The 9,385-nt window shown below is 36.2% G+C and overlaps 1 protein-coding gene across 1 annotated transcript; it reads left to right on the forward strand.

The window, feature by feature from the left end:
- Nucleotides 1-1,400: 1,400 nt before the first annotated feature.
- Nucleotides 1,401-2,381, forward strand: LOC141696258 (uncharacterized). Its single transcript, XM_074500426.1, has one exon. It carries the CDS (start codon nt 1,401-1,403, stop codon nt 2,379-2,381), a length of 981 nt encoding a protein of 326 aa, XP_074356527.1.
- Nucleotides 2,382-9,385: the final 7,004 nt, after the last annotated feature.

Genomic DNA, 9,385 nt, shown 5'->3' on the forward strand with positions numbered 1-9,385 from the left:
TGTAAATCTTTAGGAGGAAATATTATTATTTCCTAGTTGAGATATAGGGTTTTGTATCGTTATAAATACACCATATTCGTATTCCTTGTTTTTATCATTAAAATTCGTAGGACTTTCTCAGCAAAAATCAGCTGTCTTGTAAAATTCGTAGAAAATTCATCGTAAGTCAGAATTCAGTGATTCTGGACTTTTCAGAAAGGTCTTTTCGTTATCTTCAGCTTTCGTGTTTCGTGTTTTTCAAGAAAATATCGTTTAGAGGGTCAAAAAGAGTAAATTCAGATCTGGTCAGGCTTTGAGATAAGTACTTTTGACTTACTTTTAATTTTCGAAAAAGATATTTCAGTTCTGTTTTTAATTTCGTATAAGATATAAGAATTTTGATTTTGAAATTATAAGATATAAGTATTTGTGAATTTTAGAACCCAGTCTCTACGTTTTCGAACCCGTTCGTAATTTACGCTATAGTTCCGGAACTAGCCTTAGATACCCTTATTAGGCGCACAAGTGTGCAACTTTAGATACCTATTAAGGACGCGTAATTATTGAACTTTAGATGCCGACCACTGGCAAAGTGTGGTATAAAGAATAAGAATAAGAATTAGATGCCGGCTACTGGCAAAGTGTGGCCGTAGATCAAGACTGTGGTATTTATTAGAATTATCGTTTTGTTCTATTTTATTTTGTTCTGATCTGTTATAAAATCTGCTCTGTTCTGTTTTAAATTCTGAATTTTAAAATATAAAACTTGGGTTGGATCTACTTAACAAATTGTTTTACAAAATTATTATTGTTTGAGAAAAATCATTTTATTAAAACACCCATTGTTTTTCTGTTTAAGAGATAGTCAATTTGTACTTGCTGAGCTGTGTAGCTCACCCCTTTTAACATTTCAGGTTCGGAATTTGGAGCATATTAAAATTAAGGAATGAGAACTATGAGGAGATCTGTGCTGCTTCGTTTTGTGCTATTTGAATTAGAATAAATATTTTGTTTTTAGAGAATAAATTTAATTATCTGTTAGATAATTATTATCGGATTTGTGGAGCTGCGTCTCTATTTTTATGATTTTGATTATTGAGTTTGACCGCTGCTTTGAATTTCGTGATCTATTAGAATTATCGAGTAATAATATATTTTATTTTTAGTTTTCGATTTAGAACTAATAGTCCGGAAGTGCGGGTCGTTACAGTTGGTATCAAGAGCAGGCTGTCCTTCGGAGTGTATTAGGTATGGGACTAGTACATTCCCTAGGATGCGATCCTTTAGACTATCGTATAGGTCTTAGAAAATTATTTTGGATTTAGGGCATTTATTTGTGTGATTATTTGATATGTTTGACTTTTGTGTTTTTTTGATTATTGACTATAAGTTTAGAATTTGTTTTGTGTGTTCTAGTAAAGATGGATGGAGAAAATCAGAACAACAATGAAAATCAGGGCAATAATGATGAAGGAGGAAACGTCTTTGACCAGCTGGCTGAAACTCTAGCTGTACTTGTGAATCAGCAACCGAAGCCCAACATCGTCTCTCAATTCAAGCGTTTGAACCCGCCAACTTTTGATGGAGCTACAGACCCGGCTATCGTTGAGATGTGGATCCAAGAGATGGAAAAAGCTTTCGGACTTCTGGGGAGCAATGAGGAACATAAGGTGACCTTAGCTGTGTACCAATTGCAAGGAAGCGCTTACGACTGGTGGCTTATGGAAAAGAGAAAGAATGAGACGACAAATCTTGAAGAAAATCATGAACCGTACACTTGGGCAAAGTTCAAGAAGGCTTTAGAGGACAAGTACTTTCCGAGAACAGTTCGTCTGCAGAAAGAGAGGGACTTCATTCGACTTCAACAAGGTGGAAGAACCGTCATTGAATATGAAGCAGAATTTGCAAAGCTTGCGAAGTACGCGTCGACCCTAGTAGCAGATGAGAGCAGTCGAGCACGAAGATTAGAGGAGGGACTTCGAAGTGACATCAGGAATTCAGTGGCGTCGTTTGAACTTCAGACGTACGAGGCTGTCCTCAACAAGGCGTTAGTGATCGAAAGGGGCTTGGCAGAATCTGAAAAGGCGTCTGGCAGTTGGAATAAGAGGCGGTTCACTCAAACTAGTGGGCAATCTTTTCAAGGGGGACCACTCAAGAAGCCACACGTGTACGATAACATCGGGGGTCAAGGTGATCGAGAGACGTGTACCAGGTGCGGCAAGAATCATCCGGACAAAGTCTGTCGTTGGAATACAGGTGCTTGTTTTCATTGCGGAGAAGTAGGACATAAGATTTCGAATTGTCCGCACAATCCGCCACCGCCACCAAGGAAGGAAGCAGATAACAAGATGGGCAAAGGACGTGTGTTTCAGCTGACAGGAAATGACAACTATCGCAATTAAGGTATGATTTCTTTTCTTTAGTGACTTATTTAATTTATTTATGTTATGTGAATTTGGGGACCAAATTCTTTTAAGGAGGGAAGAATGTAAAATTCGTAATTTTATTTTTAATTTATTTATTAGAAATTAGATATTAATTTGTCTAGATAAATATTTTAAAATTAGAATATTCTGAAAACATTTTGTGCAAGGTAGTTGATTTGTGAAAAGATTTGTTATTTGTGGAAATAAGTGTAAGAATAATTTAGAAAATCGAAATTTTTTTAGTTTAGGTAATTGTGTGTATCAAATATTTTATTTATGGAATTTACTTGGAGAGGTTGTAAATCTTTAGGAGGAAATATTATTATTTCCTAGTTGAGATATAGGGTTTTGTATCGTTATAAATACACCATATTCGTATTCCTTGTTTTTATCATTAAAATTCGTAGGACTTTCTCAGCAAAAATCAGCTGTCTTGTAAAATTCGTAGAAAATTCATCGTAAGTCAGAATTCAGTGATTCTGGACTTTTCAGAAAGGTCTTTTCGTTATCTTCAGCTTTCGTGTTTCGTGTTTTTCAAGAAAATATCGTTTAGAGGGTCAAAAAGAGTAAATTCAGATCTGGTCAGGCTTTGAGGTAAGTACTTTTGACTTACTTTTAATTTTCGAAAAAGATATTTCAGTTCTGTTTTTAATTTCGTATAAGATATAAGAATTTTGATTTTGAAATTATAAGATATAAGTATTTGTGAATTTTAGAACCCAGTCTCTACGTTTTCGAACCCGTTCGTAATTTACGCTATAGTTCCGGAACTAGCCTTAGATACCCTTATTAGGCGCACAAGTGTGCAACTTTAGATACCTATTAAGGACGCGTAATTATTGAACTTTAGATGCCGACCACTGGCAAAGTGTGGTATAAAGAATAAGAATAAGAATTAGATGCCGGCTACTGGCAAAGTGTGGCCGTAGATCAAGACTGTGGTATTTATTAGAATTATCGTTTTGTTCTATTTTATTTTGTTCTGATCTGTTATAAAATCTGCTCTGTTCTGTTTTAAATTCTGAATTTTAAAATATAAAACTTGGGTTGGATCTACTTAACAAATTGTTTTACAAAATTATTATTGTTTGAGAAAAATCATTTTATTAAAACACCCATTGTTTTTCTGTTTAAGAGATAGTCAATTTGTACTTGCTGAGCTGTGTAGCTCACCCCTTTTAACATTTCAGGTTCGGAATTTGGAGCATATTAAAATTAAGGAATGAGAACTATGAGGAGATCTGTGCTGCTTCGTTTTGTGCTATTTGAATTAGAATAAATATTTTGTTTTTAGAGAATAAATTTAATTATCTGTTAGATAATTATTATCGGATTTGTGGAGCTGCGTCTCTATTTTTATGATTTTGATTATTGAGTTTGACCGCTGCTTTGAATTTCGTGATCTATTAGAATTATCGAGTAATAATATATTTTATTTTTAGTTTTCGATTTAGAACTAATAGTCCGGAAGTGCGGGCTGTTACAATGGTAGGTTGGAAGAACTTTTTCTTATCAAGTTTCCAAACTTGTTCCTGTTTAATAAAGTTCTCCTGAATCTTGTGTAGCTCTGCATGAGTGTTGGAATGAAGACCTTGTAGATGTTTAGTACTCAATGCAGTGACTCTAAGCTGGATTTTAAAATCATCAGAATGTAACATTTCATTAGCTTTAGTCAAGTGCTCAGCAAGATGTAAAGCATTTGGAACACATGAAACTGAGTTCCATTCCTTAGTCCACTCCTGACCTGCAGAAGTTTCACTCCAAGGTACTGGTGTATCCCTGATAACAAACTCCTTTAGCAGTTCAGACTTAGGAAGAGTCAGTGGAGGAGTATGTCCTGAAGGACCTGCTGCATCAGCATCTACAGTTGTAGCAGCTTCACCAGTATCTCCAACATTTGCAGCATCAGAACTTAAAGAATCAGTATCTTCTGATAAGACAACTGTATGAGTAGCAATGGAGGCTTCAACATCCTCTAATTGCTGATCTGATACTAAGTTCTGATCAACAGCCATATCCTGATGCTCACCTAAAATCTGATCATCATCTTGATGCAGAGAAGGTGTTAGTGATAACTCAGGAGTTTGAACAGCATCAGTAACAGGTGTTGTGGAAGGATTATTTGCTGTTGGAGCTTCTAAGAAAAGTATTTCAGGCACAACCAAGTTCTGAATATCAATTTCAGCACTTGTGCCTGGATCAACAAGAGATATAGAAGGTGAATTGGCCTTGTCAGATACAGGTTCCTGAGATGGAGTTGATGAAGAAGAAGTGACTGGAGCAAATTCCTTGTCTTGTGAGATCAGAGATTCCTGATCCCCTTCCTTAGCTGCTTCCTCCTCATCATCTGAAACTGGCCTCTGTGCCCTCTGTTTCTTGTACTTTCTTGTTGATTTGGATTCCTTGGGAGTTGCAGGAACCGTCATACGTCTAAGCCTCTTGAGAAGCCTAGAACCCCCAATTGCAGAATCCTTCTGAGAAGTTGCCTTCTCAGCTTCATCTATCATAGGTTCTGAAGATGGAATCTGATCCTCAGAATCTGATTCATCTCTCAAAGTAATCCTCCTCTTCTTCTGAGATGTTTGAGGAACAGTCTTTGTTCTCTTTGGCTTAGAGGATGTAGGCTTCACAGTAGGTGCTGAAGAAGAAGGTTGAGCATTCTGTGAAGTGGAGAGATAGGATTTGAGATAAGTTCTGAGGGTAGGTTGAGTAGAAAGAGAGGTAGGGACTGAGGTTGATGGATTTTGGTTATGGTGAGTTGGTTGAACATTTGAGTAAACAGATTTGTAAGTAGCTGGATCAGCATTTACCAGAATCTGTTTCACAGACTGAGGAATCTGTAATTGTCTCACCATTGATTTCTTTGTGTCAGCATTTATCAGGTCGTTAAAGTACCTTTTTGCAACCTTAAAAGGTGGGGTTTGAGTGCTGACTAACTGGGGTTCAGCAGTACAATACGTATAAATAAGTTGACAGAATCTAGCAAAATAAACAACATCTCGATCCTCTGTCATCCTATCCCCAATAAAACCAATTATTCCAGTTGCAAAATCAAAATGAGTTTGATGGATAATAGCATACCCGATGTGCTGACTCAGAATTGGGATGGCATCAAAATTTGAACACTTGTTGCCAAAAGCCTTGGTGATGCAATCGAAGAAGAAACTCCATTCTCTTCTGATATTAGCCCGTTTCAACTGTCCAAGTTTCGTCAGACTCTTTTCATATCCCAAATCAGTCATTAACCCCCGAAGTTCTGATTCCTCTGGTATAGAGAAAGTACAATCTTCTGGAAGATGTAATGCTCTTCGTACTGTACCAGGAGTGACTACATAGGAAGAATCACCCACTTGGAAGATAATACTGGGAGTTCCTCGTTTACCACCATCATCAAAAACTCCAGTCCTCCAGAACCGCAGAACTTGTTGACTTGAAAATAATTTAGGCTGAGTTAAGGCGTACCCAACCTCACTATGTGCAAGAAGATCTTGCACAAAATGCAATTCAGATGGAGCTTCAGCATGATCAAGAATTGCAGCATAGTTGTTTGAAACAAACTTTGCTCCATCAATGATTAAATCCTTTGGTGCCATGTGAAAAAAAAATTGAAATTCAAGTATGCCTGTTAGGTGTTTGAGATAATGTCTGTATGAAAAACCAACGTGAGAAAGAATGAGAAAGAGAGTAAAAGTAAGAAGAGAGATAAAGTATAAAGAAAATAAAAGATTAAGGAAATCTTCTCTCTATTGTTCTTATACTCTGAAAAAAATGTTACCGTTGGACACCTGTCAGACATGCAGTAATAACGGATAGTTACTGGGCTCGAGAAAACAGGAATGATTACTTACCCAGTTGCCTTGTTTCAAGGAAAAACCATTTCAGTTATCAAGAGACACAGTTTTAATTCAAAATTAAAACCGTTAGCACTGATTGAATTATTTTTCACTGCAACATTAATATTCTGAAAATAAATCATGTTAAAAATGACCTAGATAATTTCGATGAATAAGTGCTGACAAAGAATCAGAACTTAAATAAAGACAAAATTTAAATGGTCATCAGAATATCAAGCAGGATTTAACAACTCAGAGACAAAATCTTGAAGTAAAAACAGTTTTCATTAATATATCAAGTCAATACATATAGGAAATAGAAATTACATCAATACAAGATTTTCCCTAAGCTTCTGATCCTAACGTCAACAGCTTTAGTCCTAGCTAAGAAGCCTGACAAAGCTGAGGATGAAGAAGAACAGGAAGAAGACGAGATTAAGTCATCCTCCTCTTCCTATCTTCGACAAACAAGATAGCGAGTCGAATGATTCGCTCTTGCTGACGGATAGCTTCCCGCCTTTCCTCCTCCAGGCGCTCCAGATGGCGATGATAATCCATCTCGAAGAATAGAAGGTGAGCCAGCACCTCCTGTGGGACAGAGTCCCAGATCTCCTCAGGAATGGCTGTTATATGCCACTCCTGCTGCCACTCGGCACAACTGAGCTCCATTGTGAAGGTTTGTGTGTTCAAAAACATGTTGTATCGAACCATTGTGTTTTTGACAGAAGAGGGAGGATAAGTGTGTGAGAAGAATGTGATGAAAAGACTGATGTGAAGTGGTTGCATATATAGGCAAGAGAATGCCAAGAGACACAAAGATATTGAATGCAGACAGGTAGAATTAATTCTACCTCGTCTCCCTAGACCTTGAAAAAGAATAACAGTCATTGGAAAAGGAATGGGCACATATAACAAGAGTGAACTGTTCAAGGACGAGTGCCTTTATGTTTTAACCATAGACTATTAATCTTCCACTTCATCATTTCGAAATTAATCTGAGACTGTTACCAAATTTTACTTACAGATAAGTCAAGTAAAGGGTTAGACTGAAAAATCAGAACTTAGACCTATACCAGAACTTAACAGTCATCAGAACATAATGTCTTAACTCGAACAAGGAATATCTATCTTAGTAAATACTCATACAAGTTCTTAGTTATGAACGTAAGAACTTAATCATCAGAACGTGTAACTAGAACTTGTCCTCAGAATTTGTGCAGAAGTGACACAATGACTGTTTATCTAAAATAACATAGACCACCACAGAAATTTCATCATTCATATGGAGTGATGTGTGTGTGCATTATGCTAAATAACAGACAAAGAGTAAAGTCTGATCTACTTCAGTACATCTTAGAAATAAGTCATAATTAAAATTTTGCTAAAGAACTGTCATTATCCTGAAACCTACTGATAAATGAGTTCATGCATGAGTCCACCTCTACTGTTTTTGTGCTAATTTTATGCATCTTTTGAAATTCTATTTTATAGAGGCTTCTCAGTGTAAGTGAGTCACGACTGTTTATTAGAATTTATGCTATTATCAGAGTATTTCTCCAGTAATCATAGAGTGTGAACAGTCACCAAGAAAAATATTTTGCTTTTCTAATGCATATTTACTTAATACCAGCAATGCACTTGGGTCATCCCATTCACATTTTTACTCTAGATCTCAAAGGAGTACCTGATATTATTATTTTTTTTATTCTTTTCTTTTTCTTTTGATAAGTGAGGTTTATCAGCACTTAGTACATTCAGCAGTTTTACTAGAATCAGAACTTAAACAGATGAGTAGCATTATTCTAATTTGGGACTTAGTAATAAGATATACAAAGTAAACTTAACTAAGCTCAGTTATCAGAATTTGCTTGTGTCATAAGATTTCCACAGAAATAATTACTTCTTTCATGGGATCATTTGTTTATTGAAGACAAGTAGGTCAGTATCTAGCACAGTTATCCTCATAGGATTGAATAGTTACTGAAACAGACATATCACTTATCAGAGTTTAGAAACATATATCAGACAACAGTCAGTACTTAAAGACATTTATCAATTAATGCACAGAATATACAAAGAGATTAATTCTGTAAATACTGATCATAAAGTCTGATAACATAGAACAAGTTTAAGCAGATTTAGAGAAAGAACCTGAAATCATTCCAAGTTCATTTACCAATTTTGAAAAGGTAGCTTCACACAGTGGTTTTGTGAAGATATCTGCTACTTGTTGATCTGTGGGAACAAAATGCAATTCCACTGTACCTTCATCCACATGTTCCCTGATGAAATGGTACCTGATGCTGATGTGCTTTGTCATAGAGTGTTGAACTGGATTACCTGTCATAGCAATAGCACTTTGATTATCACGGTAAATAGGGATTTTGAAATACGTTAACCCATAATCTAGTAACTGATTCTTCATCCAGAGAATCTGTGCACAGCAGCTTCCTGCAGCAATATACTCTGCTTCTGCAGTTGATGTGGAAATTGACTTTTGTTTCTTGCTATACCAAGAAACCAACCCGCCTCCAAGAAATTGGCAGCTACCACTTGTGCTTTTCCTGTCAATTTTGCAACCTGCAAAATCTGCATCTGAGTAACCTATTAATTTAAAATCTGATTCTCTAGGATACCATAATCCTAGATCAGCTGTTCCTTTAAGATACTTAAAGATTCTTTTTACAGCTGTTAAGTGAGGTTCTCTTGGATCTGCTTGAAATCTTGCACAAAGACAGGTAGCAAACATGATATCTGGTCTACTAGCAGTTAGATAGAGAAGTGAGCCAATCATACCTCTGTAATCAGTAATATCTACTGAATTACCAGTATCCTTATCCAGTTTTGTTGCAGTGGCCATGGGAGTGGATGCACTTGAACAGTCTTGCATTCCAAATTTCTTCAGCAAGTTTCTGGTGTACTTAGATTGACAAATAAAAGTTCCTTCTTCACTCTGCTTGACTTGAAGGCCCAGAAAATAACTAAGTTCTCCCATCATACTCATCTGATATCTTGACTGCATTAGGTTGGCAAACTTTTTGCAAAGTTTGTCATTTGGAGACCCAAAAATAATATCATCAACATAAATCTGGATCAGAAGTAAGTCCTTGCCATGGTTGAGATAGAACAATGTTTTGTCAATAGTTC

This window comes from Apium graveolens, chromosome 2, assembly GCF_009905375.1.
Source record: "Apium graveolens cultivar Ventura chromosome 2, ASM990537v1, whole genome shotgun sequence".
NCBI lineage: Eukaryota > Viridiplantae > Streptophyta > Magnoliopsida > Apiales > Apiaceae > Apium > Apium graveolens.